Here is a 17,747-nt window from a genome sequence, read left to right as displayed (position 1 = left end):
GAATGATGTGGCCAATCAAGAGCTTCTTTGCAGGGATGCTGTTACTACAGAGGTCTGCAAATTCCAAGGTGCAATACCACACAGGCTGCAATTTTTTAAACATGCTGAACACATTTACAGTTACAAAAATTACCTTCAAGGAGCTATAAACTTCCAGATTTTTTTTCAAACAATATGAAATATCACTCTATCTCTCAAACTAACCAGTCAGGGATAACAGCTCAGGAAAGAAAGAAAGGTTGTCCATGAGAATGAGAGAGGAGGAATCCTCTCTCAGACAGTTGAACACCTAAAAGTCTAATCCCACCTCGGCAAGGACAGCGACTGCTACAGCTGCTCCAAGGCAGCCCTCAGAGAACAGCCCGGTCATCTCAGAAGGAGTCATGTTTCAGAAATGAAAGAACAGTTCAATTTCCAGGGTTCTGACAAAAAAAAAAAAAAAGGTCGTTAAAAAGCAGACTTCTGACAAAAGCCAGCTAATTCTGTGTGTGACACAGACACCTGCATGTGGAGCAAAAACCAACCTGAATCAAAGCTGAATTTTTGTAAGCGTCCCCATCAAAACTCAGCTCTCTAGACTACGTGCAAGTATTGCTCTATAGCCAGACCTCGTATTCCGCTAGCACTTGGGCTCCCTTACAAGTACACAGTTAACTTCCTCTGGGTAGATCTGATTTAAACACTGTGGAAGCAGTTTCACAAGTATCTTTCTTGTTACAAAATCTTAACTGTCAGATTTGAAGAGATACATGCCGAAAGCACTTCTACAAGCGTTCACAGTATTTTTATCTGCTGTAGTTTCAAACATTAGTTCAATGTCTTACTCAGTCCTTTTACTTATCAGTTACTGCTTCCACTCAACATTCCCCCAGTCTGTCATCTCACCTACGCTGCAGAGAGGAAACATTCTGAAAAACAGTTAAAGACACAGAATCATGAAGATACGATGTCTGAAAGACAAGTAAGTTACTAAACACTGATCCACTAAGGTTTTTATGCAAGACTTGAAGAACACAACACCCATTAGTTCAACAAAACAGCACATTATTTTCCCTCTCTTTTTCAGGCTTTTCCAAATCCCACACACATATGGAGTACTCTCACAAACGTCTAACTTCACATTTTTCTTAAGACTGTAGAGAAATCAAAGCTTCGGAAAATGAACAGTTAAGTGACTTCATGGATTTATACAGCACCTTCCAAGCATCAAGGAAGGAACGTGGGGAAAAACCCTAAAATCATATGAAACTTCAGCAAAGGGGCAGTAGAGAAACCAGCACCAGAGATTAACTGCAGACTGCACAGTGAGACATCTATTCAACCCCACAAACGTTATTATTCACAGTGGGGTATGCCAGGAAAGAATTGAAATAAAAAGAACTTCATATTTGATTTTTTAAAAGGGGGAATAGCGAAGGGACAGAAAGGAAAGAGAAACACGAAAGATTATATTTGCGGCAGTAATCTCCATGATGGAGATACAACGGCTTTTGTCTAGAACAGAGCTAAACTAGCAACCACAGTAACAAGGTAGATGACAGAAACAAGGGAAAAGTTGGGTGATGAGAACAAAAGACCTGCTGTGCAGATCAGAAAAATCAGAAGAATTGAGGCATAGTCTGGACATGAAGAGCTACAGAGAGTTCTCAGTCAAAGATATTCAGGTTACAGGTCCGACTGACACACAGAATAGCAGCACGGCCAACAGCCGTTGCAAACGCATTAATAAGAAACATCTGAAAGCAGACACTAGTGAGCGGTCTCTTAAACCTGTTGGGTGTGGACAAGAGAGAGACATCTATACGATGCCAAGGAGGGAGAAATGCTGAACCTGCAATGATGTAGAAAAAAGTCTGGTACTTCAATTCACATGTTTGGTGAATAAGATAAGGCTGGAGGGAGAAGAAGTGGATTAATAAACAAAGCCCATTGAAAAACTGAGACAAGAACAACAAGACACTCGAGAAATAATCAAGAGTGAGGACTGCAGCGAAGTATGTCTAGACAAACACAAGTATAGGGAAAACAAGACTGATTGAAGAGCATGGTCAAAGCAGCTCACATCTCAGAAGATGCAGGCACGGTACTTCCCAGTCAAATTCATAACCCAAGGTGCCTAGAGAAAGAGACTCCAGCTGATTCCAATGGAAGCAAGCAAAACTGAAGAGGAAATCCAGACACAACTTATCAGCACAATCAATAAGTCTGCAGAGGAAAAGAAGATAAAGCAGCAGTTTGATGCAAGCTAGGTCCACATCTATTTCTTAAGACAGGAGAGAGTAAAGCATGTTTGTACTGTGAATGAGAATAACGATAAGCACATCGTATTCAGTGCGTCCTCAACAGCCACAGCGCGTTTAAATTCCTTCAGCGGCACTTAGATCAGAGCTTCTACTTGTGGATACGTAAATCCTGTGTGGAGATGCCCATGTGAAATGCTAACTGTACGTGCTCGGTTTAGACTGCGATTGCCGTACAGCACTGATCATCCTTCTGCCTTACAACTCACAGTCTTCAGAGTGAGTTCAGGCTACCTGGCCAACGGAATCATCGAGATACCACTCGTTAAAAATGTATTTCTTCAGTATTTCAGGATTGGTTTTTTTCTTTTTACCATCCTTGTTTTGCATATGGAAAATGTGTTTGAACAGGTAAATCTTCAAGCTGAAACAACTTAACAATTTAACTCTTCACACAGAAAATTACAAGCTTAAAGCAAAGCTTTGGCACTTTACCTTGTGCTTTTTTGTTTTCTTGTTGCATAAATCCTCCTTAACAAGGTAACATACTAAAAGAAAGCTATTAGCAATGCTATTTGAATTAAAAGCTAACAAACATAAGAAATTAAATGTGGAAAAGACTAACCTGACTATGTCTTACGTCTACACGATGGCACAGTCCACCCCATTTTCTGTATTTTCTGTTGGAAACATACTATGCAACATCTAACTGTAGTAAAAGGAACTGAACCAAAACTACCTTTTCTAGTAGAAAACTTTCAAACATGTCTGAAAACAAACAAATTCACTTTCTCAGCGTCTCCAAACGGTATTAGGTGTCAAAGCTACACAAACAAGAATCTCCTGACAGTTTATAACATGAGCATGCTTCTTCAGTTGATGTGTCCCAAAGGTCTGTAGCAGTGATCTTCCATCGCATCTCAGCTACTAGCCAGATTTTATGCAACCAGACTGTCAGATCTGCCCCTTTCAGCACCACTTCTGGGTGCTCGTCACATACGGAGCTGGCCTAATTCCTGCTCTAAGGTGGGTGTAAAGCTAGGTGGTGGGAGCACCCATCTCACCCATTCGTTACCGAGCAGAGGTAAGGAAGGCCAGCAGCACAGCACCCTGCGCCAAAACACCCTGTCCCCATTCCCCCGCGGCGTGCCTCGGAGACGCGGGCGATTCAGCAACAACGGTTTCAGCCCAGCGGTCTGCTTCCAAAGGCGATGTAAACGTACAGCACAGACACCCCCACATCCTAGCAGGAGTCTAACGGACCGGACCGCTGTTTTACTTGTGACCAAAAGCAGTTCTTGTAACCGATCCCAAGGAGCCTCGTAGCCCGATGTTGAGATTATAACTGGTGCATCAAAGAGGAGAGAGATGTAGGGAATTTAAGCAAAACACACTCTACATTAGAAATAGCCTCACAAGTAGGCAGATGGGAAAATATAAATAAAGGCCAAGAGGTTTGGGGAATAGCCTTTTAAAAAGTTTATGTATTATTGAGGCAGGAGAGGCAGATTGCTGCCAGATTTTATGCAGTTTCAGATCTAAGCGGTCTCAGTATCACCGCCTGCAAAGAGAATTTCACTCAGGTTTCACCTATAGTTTGTTCCTCTTGGAGGAACGCTCTTTAAACAGCTCTCTATTCTAAAGCTAGAGAAAATCTAATCAGAAAAATATCCTGCAGGAATCCTGGAGCTCTTGATCAGTTAGTCCTCATTGGTTTAATTAAAATATCTCCATTATTTCTTGTTCCTGATAAGCCTGAGGCACCAACAGAGTAAAAGGGGAGCGAGCTGGCTTTGTGGTTCCTCAAATACCAGCAGAAGCAGTTGTTAAATTCCCATTCATCGCACTTTCAGAAAAGGGATGCACCAGTGTCATGTGCAGTCAGCTTGACTCAGAAAATTAATTACTTCTGATTACATCTGGGCAACACAAAGCCAGCTTGACCAAACAGACTGAAATTACAGCGCTAAGGATTAAATAAGAGACCTCTACAAATGGAATAAGCCAGAGGCAGAGTTAAGAGCCGTAACAGCGCCCTTCGGACTCGTTCTAGGAGATTTTCACCGCGGGACCCTCTGCTGCTGATGAAATTCCGGGGTTTTTTTCTGTCAGGCAAACACACTCCGTGGGAGCCCGAGTGCGAGGTTAAGATGGCAGTCAAAATAACTCCCTGCTTGGTCCCATTGCTCTGAAACAACTTTCCGGATAGGAACTTACGTCAGGACATTTCCGAACAGTTCGATTTTCGCCTTTTTGGCTGTAACCTGTGCAGCCCCTCGGGCCGCAGCGGCTCCCCGAGCACAGGGGCCCGGACGCCGGCACCCGGCCCCGCCGCCCGCGCAGGGAGCTGCCCCCCCTCCTCCCGGCCAGCGGAGCGGGCCCGGGCAGCGGCGGGGAGGCGCGGGAGAGCCCGGACACGCCGGCGGCAGCAAGGCGGCTCGGTCCCTCCCCTTCCTCGCAGCCCCGCGGCTGAGGCGGGTCCGGCCGCTGGCCCGGTTCCCGCCGCTGGCCGCGGTTCCCGCCTCGGGGTGACACCGGGGAGGCTGGGTCCCGCCGCCCGCGCCCGGCCCGGGGAAAGTCCCGCAAGCGCGGAGGACGAGACGGGGGTCGCCCCGTCCGGCCTGTCAGCGCCTCCCGCTCCCCCGGGCCGCCCGCGGGGGCACCTGTTCCCGGTCCTCCCGCCTCCCAGCCCTCACTCACCAGCGTGGTCCCGGGCCGGGGCCGGCCGAGGGCGGGCGGAGGGCTGCTCGTTGTCCGCCGGGCCGGGGCGGCGGGGCCGGGAGCGGAGCGGAGCAGGCGCGGCGAGCCCCCGCGCCGCTGGCCCCGGCGCCGCTGGCTGGACGGGCCCGGGGGAAGGAATCCCAGGAACGATGGAATTCTCCTCCTAGCAGGTGGGGAGAGCGGGGCGACCCCATTGGCTGGGCGCAGCTATGAGGTCAGCATAATTAGGGTAATGAGGCGCTGACATCATATCCTCGCAGGTAGGGGCGAGCGCGGCCCGGGCGGCGAGGAGGAAGCGGGAGCCGGGCCCCGCCCCGCCCCGCCAGGCCCAGCCCCGCTCCGGGCGGGGAACGGCGGGAGCGCGGGCGGGGCTGTCCCGGCAACAGGCCGCCGCCGGCGCCCTTCTGGGGCTGAAACACCGCCAGCATTTCATACTAGAGTGCTCCAGCCTTCAGCCGCTCAGAAACTGGCTTCACGCTCACCCACAAAGCAAGCGTTTCGGTTCTAAGGTGACAGGGATGAGGGAGATCACAACCACATATTCGGTACGGCGTGAAGATGTTAGGTCTGAACAGATCCAGCGTTTTCTTTATTTCCTGTTTTTATTACTCCTGAAGCATGTTTTTCAGAGTCTCCTCTTGCATTTTTGACGTGACTCATTCCGCCCTCTGAGGAAATTGCCCAGTCAGGCCTGTGCGGACCTAGAGCTGAGCTACGGCCACGGTCAACAACTTCCCACCCTTCCCCTTCCAGAGCACGAGCTCCCATTTACCCTTACAAAAAGTTCCTACGTTTCCCAGTAGCCAGAGCAATCCAGACCCTTGAAACTGGATTTCTGCGAAGGGCACTAAACACAACCACTCTCACCATCCCTGCCATCCCCTCAGCCATCCCGTTTTGCAGCAGCAGTCACTGCAAGTTTGACATTTTCAAGACTGCAGGAATTGAGGAAGGCATCTTGCTAAAATGCTTTGCCTGTTTTGAGTAATTTCACGAAATTTAACTGTCACAGCTCATAGATATGGAAGAACCGCTCCGCAGAAGCTCAGCTAAGACCTCCCCCTCTCTGAAGAACCTGGTGATGCTGTTTTCTGCAATAGCCAGTTTCGCTTGCATAAATTAATTCCAGAGCAGGAGGAGGTATGGGAAAGGACTGTGCTCATGCTCTGCTGTCCACACTGAACATCGGCCATCTTCCAGAGAACCAGGTCCCCTAATGGTGGACTTCACCTTTACAAATGCCACAAGGAACTGAGGTTGCTTCAGGCGGCTCTTGGACTCCATTCCAAAGGGAAAGAAAAATAGAAAAAAAAGAAAGGGACAACAAATCAACCCACCACAAAAAGCCTTAGAGTTTATAGAACGGTTTGGGTGGGAAGGGACCTTCAAAGCCCATCCTGTCCAACCCCCCTGCCAGGAGCAGGGACATCTCCAACCAGATCAGGTTGCTCAGAGCCCCGGCCAACCTGGCCTGGAATGTTTCCAGGGATGGGGCATCCACCACCTCTCTGGGCAACCTGGGACAGTGCTCCACCAAAACCAGGGGGAGATGAAGGTTGCAAATTTGTGGTGGAACCTACAAAGAGCACAGGGCAACAGAAACACAAAACGTCTCAGTACAATTCTGCTCATGGTATTTCTCCTATTCAGCTCCTCCTCCTAATGTGACAGATGTATACACTAATATAATAAATGCGTAAGTATATAAATGGCAGCATAATTGTCTCCGTTTTCTCAAGGAAAAAAAGCAATGAGACACAGCAAGTTTATTTTAGATCCTGAAACTGGGATTTACGTATTAAATAGTGGAGCTAACGTTTACCCAGAGGTGCAGCCAAAGCAGCAGCCCAGCCAAGTGGTGTGGGAGGCTGCATGGAAGGGAACGGTCAGGGATGAGTGCACACACCCTGCTTTTTGATTGCTTGGAAGATTCAGAGTCCATGAAGGGTCTGTGCTGTCCAGCTCCAATTTAAAAATCTATCAAAATCATGCAAGAATAGCTGATACTGAAGTATTTTCATATCCTTGCAAGGACAGGTCATGAGATCTCAGGGCCATCAAAAGCTAGCCAAAAACGCATTCCAAATGCTAAATGAAATCCAGACTCAAACTCAACACGCTCAGCATACCTAACAAAGATTTCCGTTGCTAAAAAACTGAAAGGCATATAGTCTAATAACAACCACAAACATTATTTTATACATTTCTTAAACTCTTCATCTATGACATTTATGACAATATATGGTAATATTTCTATTTTTTGAAGTTGATATTGTATTAATAGACTACTGGAAAATATTTTCATTACCAGCAAGCAGAACAGGAGTTTGATGATCTAATATTTGGAAAAATGGTAGTCAAAATAGTAATGTAATAATTGTTTGAGAAAAAAAATACTGGACAAGAAAAACACTGTGAAATATGGAAAACAAAACCACAGGCACTGAGAAAAAAAATCTAAAGTAGACATTGATACATATCATGAGAATAAATTGCCACAGATTAATTACAAACCTTTTTAATATGTATCTTCAAGAAAAAAAGTATGCCACTTCTGTTTCTAAGTGCTGGAGGGGAAGAGGGAGGAAGGGTTTCTTTGTTTAAAGAGACAGACCTCCTGGGATGAGGAGGAGCTTGAAAAAGGAGAGGTCAAACCAGCTTTTGATCCTTTGGATATGCTATTACAGCTCCCAGCGAAAGTTTTAGAACAGGATATTCATTAAGCATCTCCAGAGTCTGAGGAAACATCAGCTTTCTGGGCAGGATGACCCTGTGCATTCCCTACAAAACACAGCTAGTACAGACACACTTCCCCACTAAGTTAGGTGTCAACCTTTGTTAAAATAAAGCAAAACAAAAAAAAAAGTGCAAGCTGTCAAACGCTGGAAATCCTTGAAAACAAATCTTAACAACTAACGCACCATAAGAAAACCCAGCTGCTGAACTCAACACATGCTAATGCTTAGCCAAGCTGTTCCAAAAGCAAATTCACAAATTAGTAAAGCAAAAACAATCTTATGCAAGGAACTGTATTTCAGTTTGCTTGGGTGCTAAAGTTTGTTTTTCATTGTGCACGTACTTTATCACTGGATGGTATCAAAGGCTCTTCGCTGACTCAGATACCGGCAAAACCAGACTTTGCTGAAACACAAAAACTGACTGTTGAGGGTTTGTACCTGAACTAAAACAAAAGTCGTGCTTCAGCCCAAACTCGGGCTCCCAGGTAGAGCACCCAAGGTACGATTCAAATTCTGGGACAGACTCCAGTTGCCACTCCTGTTCCACATGTATATTGATCACTGGAAAATTAGTGACATTCTCCATACAGTATAGCCAATGCTACAGAAGAGACGGCTTCCTCTGTGTGAGGAAGCCAGGACTGTGAATGACCATGCATCTCAGCTGCAGCAGTTTCAGCAATTTTTCTGCCGCAGAGGATGCTTGTCAAGCAAGGATTTGCTACCCCGAATTTGTGTAACAGCCCACATCCCCTGGGCCCACTGAACACAGTTGCAGAACAATGTGTTAGTGCAGTTTCACAGAAAGACATCAATATTTCATGAGCAACAAAAGGTGCTAGGTCATTTCTGGGTACATTTTGAGAAACTTCTTTGGACAGTTATCACTGTTTCACAACTTGTTTTGAGATTTTTTTTTTTTTTTTAAATACACAGGAGGGAAAGGACCTGAAAGTAGAGAGGAAAACAAACAAAAAAATTATATCAAGTGCAGTTGCAGTCCATAGGGAGATCTCATGGCCTAGTTCTAGAGACCCTCCTCAACCATTAATCTTGTAATTATTATTGAAATCAAGCCTGACATCTGTTCCATGACCAACTAAGAAAATAAAACATTTCCACTATAATAACAGTTGGTTAGAAATGCCTTGGGCAATTATCTCCCTACATGTGGGCCACAGCAGTTATATGCCTCGCTATTGTGAAAGACTTCAGTGTTAACGGGACAGGGATACTCAACGTGGAAAGGGGCTCAAACCTGTTTTGTTAAACTGTGTTCAAGTTATTTCAGCTAGTAAAGCTAGCAGCAGGAGAAACGTGTGTTGCTTCAACCAACAAGGCAAGTGTAAAGCTACAAAGAGATGGCTCTTTTTTCTTTAGGTGCTCATCTAGGGAAGTGATTTGCATTCACTGCATGTAAGAGGAATTTATCAGAGTTCTTCCAATTTCTTACTGCCATCTCACTTTTGTTTTTCAAACAGCAGCAACACAGATATTTCTGTTACAACAGACAGGAACGCATGAAGTTACCTTCAGTCTGAAGAGAAGCCCAAGATGTACTAAACTTTGCAAAAAGATTGTGCCAAAAGCAAACACTTTTTCCAAAGCTAGCACAGGACACCATTATTTGTCACAGGCTTAATAAGGTGTCTCATTGCTTCACAGCATATTACAATGCATACCTCCATCTATCCACATCATCTTTTAATAAAATAGGTTAATTTTACACCAAATGACAGCAGCTTTTAAAATCATATCTCAAAATTCATTTTACCACAAACTACATCGCCTCACAAACATCTTTTCTTCAATGTTAACGCTGCTAAAACTCTGAAACTAAAACTCTTCCCTGCAAAAAATCTACATTCATTTGCACTACACCTCAAAGCTCCCTCATATAAAAACACACCCACAGTCAAAACACTGCAGCACATAAGATTTAAAAAGACACTTTAAATTTTTTTTTGAAGATAGTTTATTACTTCATTAGACCACAATGTGTTAAATTGCAGTAATTCCAGACAGACAAGTTGATCCAAACTCTAAGTTGATGGAGACGGTTATTTATTACCTGCTTCAAGACAAAGCTTGCCCTCTTCGTAATTGACTGCCCCATCATCCAAAGGAAGATTAAAAGAGACAGTATAATTTCAGTTGAAGCGGGGTCGTAACAGCAGCATAATCTTCAAGCAAACAATGAGATACTTTCAAACAGAAATATGAACACCACTAACTTTTCCTTCAGAACACTTAACCACAGGTACTTTTTGCTTGCTTTGTTCTGGAGAAGAGGAAGATTCCACCCTATGGAGGTTCCCATAAGATTAAGACAGACAAGATAACTGAGGGGAAAAGAAAAAAAAAAAAAAAGGAAGAAAAAAAAAAAAAGGGGTGTCAGATCAACAAATTAAAAGCACTTTTTGGCCGTAACCCATGGGTTTTATGTTCAAGTTTTGTTACACACCAATAAACGATCACAACTACTTCAGAGCAAAACTCTGGCAAACTCTGTGTCAAAGAAAGGTCAGTATAATCAGTGATACACAGATGTAGGTAAATATTCAGAGTAATCTATTTCTTACACACTTTTTTTTTTCTGATTCTGCCCCTCTTCTTGTGCAGTAAACACATACATATAACAGATTTAATTCCCAATTAGAGTGGTATTCACACAGGGCAAGAGAAACTTTAGTGCAACCGGGATCATTAAAATCATGAAGAGGTTGCGGTTCATTACTTGATGTGAAATTACTTTAAGAGTTTACATACTAGCTCATTGTAAATGATATAATTCACGTACATTTCAAAGTTGTAAGAAAAGGTTATTCAGTCATCAGAACTACTTCTAAACCAAGGACACCAGCAGTAGGTCACTGGACAAAATTAACATGCCTGCCTAAAGGAACTGGACACCAAGACTGCCTAAAGCCCTTTTGAATGTCCCCACCTATCAGCTCAAAGATGCATCAGGGAATCGCACTGGAAGAACCAAGTTTAATCCCATTTGTTGGATGAGAACACCCGCACCAACTTTAATACTGTTTCTATGTGCCAATTTTATAGCTCTTACAGTCTGATCTTGGCAATTACTGAGGACTTCAAATTCTCACTGACTAGCAATTTCTAGACCAAGGTCAGTTATCTCATCAGAACAGGTGGGCTCTCTCCTCAGGTTTCCGGATGTGCCCTTACCCCTGTGACTTCAGAACGGCTTGCAAAAGGCTGCAGGAGACCCCAGCAACTCCCACCTGGGTTTAGCAAGGACAGGAGCCAGGCTGGAAGGCACCACTGGGGCAGCTGCACTAATACAAGTGGTACATCAGCCAGCCATCAGAGCATTTTAGCCATTAACTCCGGAGGCCAGAAGGGTTTGGGGTTCTGGGGTTTCTCCCCCTGCTGTTTTTAATACAAATAACACACTCATTTCCAATTTCACATTGGAAAGAGAATCCTGCTGAAATCGGTCACAAATAAACTTAGACAAGGATCAGAGGAGACACATACTTTAAAGAACAAAAAGTAAAAGAAAACAGATGCTTTACTTTAAAAGCACCTATGCAAGTACAACCTTTAAATATAATCCACTTTAAAATGTCATAAGAATTTACAGCACGGTGAGGTAGTTTCATCATCTGCTATTGTCTGTACAAACTCACCTTCAAACTGTCAAATTGCTACTGGCTCATCTTCTACGTGGCAATTTTCTAACCCAAGGGTCAGGGTTAGCCGTGGGAGTGCAGAATGTGCATAATCTCATAATCGAGGATGTGTGCCCCAATATTAGACTTGGGAGGCAATGGAGAGAAAAAAAAAATTAAAAAAAAATATATTGACTGGATTATATTGTGAAAATAATATAGTTTTAAAAAGCCTTGCCCTAGACTGTCATGCCAAAGCTCTGCAACAGCATCATGAGACAGACAGTGGTGGGCTGCTTTACATCAGCTCTTCCCCCTCTCCTGCACCACTTCTTGAAGCATTCTAAGAAGCTACAAACTTCTTGGCTCTCACTATTGTCTTGTACAGGGAGTGAGCCAGACATTTCATCACTGCATAACAGCAAGACAACTTGAGGATGGCAACGTTAAAAGAAAAAACCAAAACCACAAACAAAAACAAAAAAACACTGACTGCCCCCTTCTCATACTTCAATACTAATTTTAAAATAGGAGGTTTGGAGAAACTTTGGCAGGAGGCAGAGATTAAAAAAAATAATCCACTGTGGGAACACAACCTTTCCAATTTACCAAGTATACCACAGAGCTAGATAGATTCCATGTAAGAGAAGTAATACAAATTAATTCAGTAAAGCCAAAATGAGATATTTAACTAAAGTATTACTTAATTGAGATGGGGAGGTATCTTAAACATCAGGCTCAAGACTTTCAAAGAAGGTCTCACGGTACAACAAGGGCAAGAGAAGGAACCAAAAGACAGAGTGTTATGACTTTATAAAATGTTGGGGGTTTTTTTGTTGTTGTTGTTGTTGTTTTTGTTTGTTTGTTTATTTTAAAGATAGTCCCTTATGGTTGCAAACTCCTAAGAATCAAATTCAATTCCAATTTAAAACAAGGAAGGACCCTCTATAGCCATGACACTTGCATGAAGTTTCAGCCAGATCAGAATATTCGTCTTTGCAGCTGCACAACCTTCCTTTTCTCGGGGAGGGGGGGGGGGAACAAAAAAGTGCTTAACTGTCAAAATAGCCACCCACCATTAATGAAGAGGTTTTGGCAGAACACTAGATTCTGAAGGCAAAAATGACACAAGTTCTGAGACCAAAGATGTAACAGAATATTTGGAGTTTTTATGAAAAATTTCAGAATGTAGAGTCTGAAGCTTCCTGCCCATGTATTAAAACTTAATCCATTTCTTAACATTTCTGATTTTACAAGTCTGAGTAAGAGATAAAAACATGCAAGAGTAAAATGATTACAGCCTCTCCCTAAAGCAGTCATTAAGTTCAGAATCAGTTAGCAACTGTGCTGTAGATTTTTATCTTGAAAAACAGGTAAATAAAGTCACAGCAAAATGTTACGAAAAAACAGTATCAAAAGTGACAGAGTAACTATTCGCTCAAAAATATACCAGAAAATAGCTATAGAAAGGTAACATGTTATCTTCCCGCAGTACGTAACACAAAGAAAATTCATTTTCTACATATTCGAATATACGGCCAGCAGAAGTGAATTTGAAAATGAAGACTGTTTTGTCCTCTGTGGACACCTTACCCATGAAAAACTATCAGACACACACTGACCTGACATTCTGACCTTCAAAGCATATTTCAATTTCAATTCTATTTTTAAATTAATTGCTGGGAAAAGGCATGAGTCACAGCCCTGCTTGGATCCCCCTCTACTGGACACTCACCAAGTGCTATGTTTATTCCAAAGCTTCCAAAGTCGGAACAGGCTCTGGCATTACCTCCTCAATCAATTTATGAACGTGGACCTTACAGCTCAGTTTCCTAAGCCACTCAGGAATACTGGCCTCTATCTCCATCTTTATCTTCCCAATTTGGCAAAGATGCTTGCTACAAACATCAGGAAACTCTGGGATACCATGAAGTCCAGCTCTGGAACAGAAAGGAATCACACTTGCTCAGCTGTAGGCTACCTAGAGGCACCTTGTTTACAATAAGCTTGCAGCTGTTACTCTCCATCTGTTAGACAAATTCACTGACACTGAAGGTCAACCAAATCTAACAAGAAACCTCACAGAAGCACCGGTGAGAAATACAGTCCCTGCAGTTGGAACAAAGTCAGGTGCATTCAATACAGCCGGTATTTGAAGGGTCATACAGCCAGCCACCTGGAGGAACTCACTACTCAAATACCTGGACAGGGGGGAAATGAGCAAGCAATAAAGAACGATCTTACACACGCTGATGGAGCAGGTCAGAATCCTGCACGGTACAGGTTTATGCACTCCCCAAATCTTATGTTTAGGAGCAGCCAAAAGGGTTGCTCACAACAGTAGGCAAGTTAATAAAGGGACACAATAATGAGATTAAAGACTGTTAAAAGAGAAGTGGAAACCAGAATCTATGGTTCTGTATCTAGTCAGATTTCGATTTCCCATTCATTCTGTGTCATCTAGTTTATTCCCCCGAAGCATGAGATAGGGTTACATACTCCACTGGCACTGTCGGTCTCTGAGCCAGCTCGGCCCATGCAGCTGACTCACCTACAGAAATCCTTAGTAGTTTGATTGGGTCCAGGCTCTTCATTACAAAGAAGCCTTTTAAGACATCAAGAAATAAATCATCTGTCTGGTTGCTGTTAAGGAAAGCACTGTGACACAAGAAAAAAAGGAGATGGAGCATGAAACAATATCCATGGTGGCAAACCAGAGAAGAGGGATATCTGAAGAACAGAATGAGAGACTGGAGAATTAAGTCAAGAAGAGAAACAATAAAACAATAAAGCAGTATGGAAGTGGAGCAGGAAGATATGAACAGGAAAGTTACAACTGGAATGAAAAGCTAAAGTGCCTGTTTTTCATATAAGAACAAACATACCTCATTACAACAAAGAGTTAGCAACATATTCCCATGTACTAACTTCCCGTGCAACAATCACTAGTTATTTTAGTGGATTACAGCTGTATGACCGTAAAAAATCATTTCCACATACTGTTGAGGAACTTCAAAAGGAGCTAACAAGTCTGAAATCAATCCCTCTTAAAAGTTTTACATAGCAAAACACTAACAACTGCATAAAGTATTTTTTATTAACAATAGAGAGGAGTTCAGACTGTAAGCTGCTCTAGGCTATGATTCACTCATGGCACTCTCCCAAAAAAATAAATACATTCAAGACCAATCGCCTCAAGGGGAAACGTAGGCCACTTTTTAAAAAGCACAGAGATAAATGATTTACAGAACAGAATACAGTTTAAGATTTCAGCCTATATGGATGACGAGGAAGGACTTTCTTACATCTCACAAAGATTTGCTGCACAGGCTTGAATATTGGCAATGTATCAACAGATGGAGTAAACTAGGAACTATTAAACTGGGATTTGCAAAACTCTCTCCAAAGAGCAAGAAACGACCCATTATGTTGCTATACACAAAGAAAGTTCATAAAGCCAAATCAAGATACGCAGCGGGTATTTCAGCCACGCAAGACAAACAAGGCCAGTTCAGATACAGGCAAACTCTGCAGTGAAGTAACACCTGTAAAGGGAAAGAGCCATCCACTGGCAGCATGACAAACAGTTTAAAGGTTGGGAGGGTTGGAGGCCATACAGCATCTGCTGCACATAAAAATGTTTAATTAGCTGCTAAACAGCAAGCAGTACATTCCTATTTTTTTCCAGAAGAACATTATTTCTTTAATAAATGCCCTTGCCTAGCTAGCAAGGCTCAGAATGAAGATAGCTGTTTTACTACGGGAGCTGAGGCCAAATCATTCTCACACATCAGATTGACATGCAATTGACTTGTGACGTTTTGAACCACCATTTCAGGAGCAAGCACCTCCTGAAACACCAAAACCACTTTTAAATGTGTCTTACTTTAATATTCAGAACATCATCTTTAACTGTATTGCTAATGACTTTTAAAAGAAAGCTGCTCTTTTAAATGATTCCCTAGAGTTACAACTGCATTTCATCTTTTTTTTTTTTTTAAATTCCAGATCTAACTGCTGCTCATCCCCAAAATTCGCAGCAGAGTGAACTGCAGAAATGGAGAAACACTGAGCCTCTTAGGACGCAAGATATCCTCACAGGATATTCTGTTTAAAGCTCTGATACACACACATCTCTATGGTACCCTCTTGCAATAAAAGGGAAACCAGCCACAACTTCAAAGTAACAAAAACCACCAAAGGGAAGGAGCTGTTAGAATCCAGCCCTCATGCTGCAGCCATATCCCTGGAGGGGCTCAGCAGTGCCGCACTCTACTGAGACATCACATAGATTTTTAAAATATTCTTTACTTCTGTAGATTCAAGCCCAACCTATATTTTGTCATTATTCTCAAAAAAGAACTGCACACCTATTCAACAGCGGTCGTAATGTATGCATTGTAAGTCAAGCACGTGATTAAATGCTCTGCTAGTAAGAATTCTCAACCAGATGCTGCGCAATCTTATGACACACGATCTCTCGCAACCAGTGTTGGAAGCATTTATAATTTATGAGCCAGCGGTTTCACATCCTGTGGTTCTGTTATTTAACAAGGTTTTAAAAGCCCCATCCTCACCTTTCCTTAAAAAAAAAAAAAAATAAAAAAAAAGTACAGGTTTGTCAGGCTAGTTTTGTTCAATGATATTACTTCCCAGTATGGCTCATGATGTCAGACTTCACTTAACTGCACTACCTCAGGAGGAAGAAATGAGCTCCTTAAAAGGTCAGGGTGCCTAGTTTTGCCACTGCCTACTTTTTTTTTTTTTTTTTAAATTTGGTCATATTGCTTATTCTGTGGATAAGTTTTTGTTCCATCCGTGCACCACATATGTCCATTTTGGGGTTTTTTTTCCCCTTTCAGCTCATACATTTCTACACAGCACTTAGGAAAGCCTGCATCCTTGAGAGAATTGTGAGAATTACAAAAATGCAATAGTTGCATTTTTATTTACAGACATAAACAGGAAATAAATGAGGCAAAATCTGTAAAAACATTTTAGTTGTTAGCCTTAATTATCTGGTAATGTATTCAGTTCATGGCATAGATTTCTAACAAACCAGTGTGCAGCAACTGGCATTTTTAAAAAACAACTATATTTTTCTGCTTACAGTATTCACTTTCCAAAAGCTGACTACAGGAACAGAATTCACACACACAGAGACAAAAATACAACTTCACTAAGAGTCATCTCCCTGAATTTGGCGAGGACAAATACTCACCAGTGGTGAGCATCCTCTCCTTTAGGAGTTAAGGCTCGCTTAACCATAAAAGAAAATAAACACAAGAAAAAAAAAAAAAAAAAAAAAAAAAAGCCCAGAACATAAAATTCAGTTACATTAAAAATCAAACAATCAATCTGCTAACTATTCATGCAGAGGGTTATTACTGAAATCGTCCCGTTTCCTGCAAGGAGCTGATATGTGCTGTCATTTTCAGTTTCCGTATTTTTGTTGTACCATAAAGGCTTTCACAGATTATGACTTCCCCCTCCATCCACCCACACAATAATACAATGGACCCTACTAAAAACTTGCTAACATCAAATTGCTGGTGTAAAAAAATCAGTCTTCCTACAACGTACTTCATTTGGGACAAAAAATAAAAGCTGTTACCTTGTTAGATGACTAAACCAGACAGTTCTGCCAGCACCGCTCTTCTTACCTGAAAACCATTTCATTCAGAAGGACATGACTCCATCCTGAATCTTCTCTCGTGCTGTTCATTTCTCCAAAAGCTCTGTATCTGTCGGGGTCTGTTTCTACCACTGGGATCAGTACTCTCTGTTCTTAAGAATTTTCCACCGAGCATACCCAAGTAAGTCAACATCTGATTTCAGATCGCTTTTTACTGGAGCTTATGCTGAAATGTAAAAAATTGTATGGCTATTTCAAGTCTTGACTACATATGAAGTTAATTTTAAGGTGGATAGGGTGTATTTTGTATAAAAGACTTCTAGATTATCCAGAAAGGAGCCTCTTCATGCAAACAAATCCAGCCAAAACCCGAAGTTAATTTAATTTAAGCAATGGTTTAAACTCCCGAGCTCCATTTCTTATAATATAAACTTCTAAAATCAGAGACTTTGGCCTCTTACTAATAGGCACAGAGAATGCTAGTACCATACATACAAACATTCTCTGGTTGAAGTCACTGCTTCTGCAGAACATGCCACCATAAAAAGGACACACAGTCTGCTAATATCAGAAAAGGGACATTTGAGAGGATTTGTCTCACAAGTTGTAGATCTATCATCAACGGATAACATGAAGTGTTACAAATCTGCCTATGAGCTTAGAAAGTTGCTGTTTCACAGTTATAATATTTTCGAAGCACACAGAAAAATAAAAAAGACACATTTATTTCCTAACTCTAGATTCAAATTTTGCCACTTCAAACTCAATTATTTTA

General features: G+C 42.3%; 2 protein-coding genes across 7 annotated transcripts in view; both read right to left on the bottom strand.

The window, feature by feature from the left end:
• VGLL4 (vestigial like family member 4) overlaps positions 1–5,252 on the bottom strand; it is an 86,644-nt gene extending 81,392 nt beyond the window's left edge. The window contains exon 1 of the mRNA XM_086755620.1: positions 4,941–5,252. Coding sequence (XP_086611746.1) covers positions 4,941–5,155 — 215 coding nt within the window. The 5' untranslated portion in view covers positions 5,156–5,252. The remainder of the gene's footprint in view (positions 1–4,940) is intronic.
• Positions 5,253–9,665: 4,413 nt separating this feature from the next.
• Positions 9,666–17,747, bottom strand: part of TAMM41 (TAM41 mitochondrial translocator assembly and maintenance homolog) — a 31,608-nt gene continuing 23,526 nt past the window's right edge. For 3 of the 6 annotated variants that reach the window (XR_015259581.1, XR_015259584.1, XR_015259585.1), the window contains 2 exons: positions 17,001–17,198; positions 9,667–10,041 (listed from right to left, as the gene is read on the bottom strand). The gene's annotated coding sequence lies outside the window, so the exon portion shown is untranslated. Of the gene's footprint in view, positions 10,042–11,355; positions 11,485–17,000; positions 17,199–17,747 lie in introns of all 6 variants that reach the window. The other 3 variants (XR_015259582.1, XR_015259586.1, XR_015259583.1) reach the window with 3 other exon arrangements.

Source organism: Chlamydotis macqueenii, chromosome 10 (assembly GCF_036417535.1).
Source record: "Chlamydotis macqueenii isolate bChlMac1 chromosome 10, bChlMac1.mat, whole genome shotgun sequence".
Lineage (NCBI taxonomy): Eukaryota > Metazoa > Chordata > Aves > Otidiformes > Otididae > Chlamydotis > Chlamydotis macqueenii.
The sequence above is the reverse complement of the archived record's forward strand: the minus strand, read 5'-3'. Positions and strand labels throughout refer to the sequence as shown.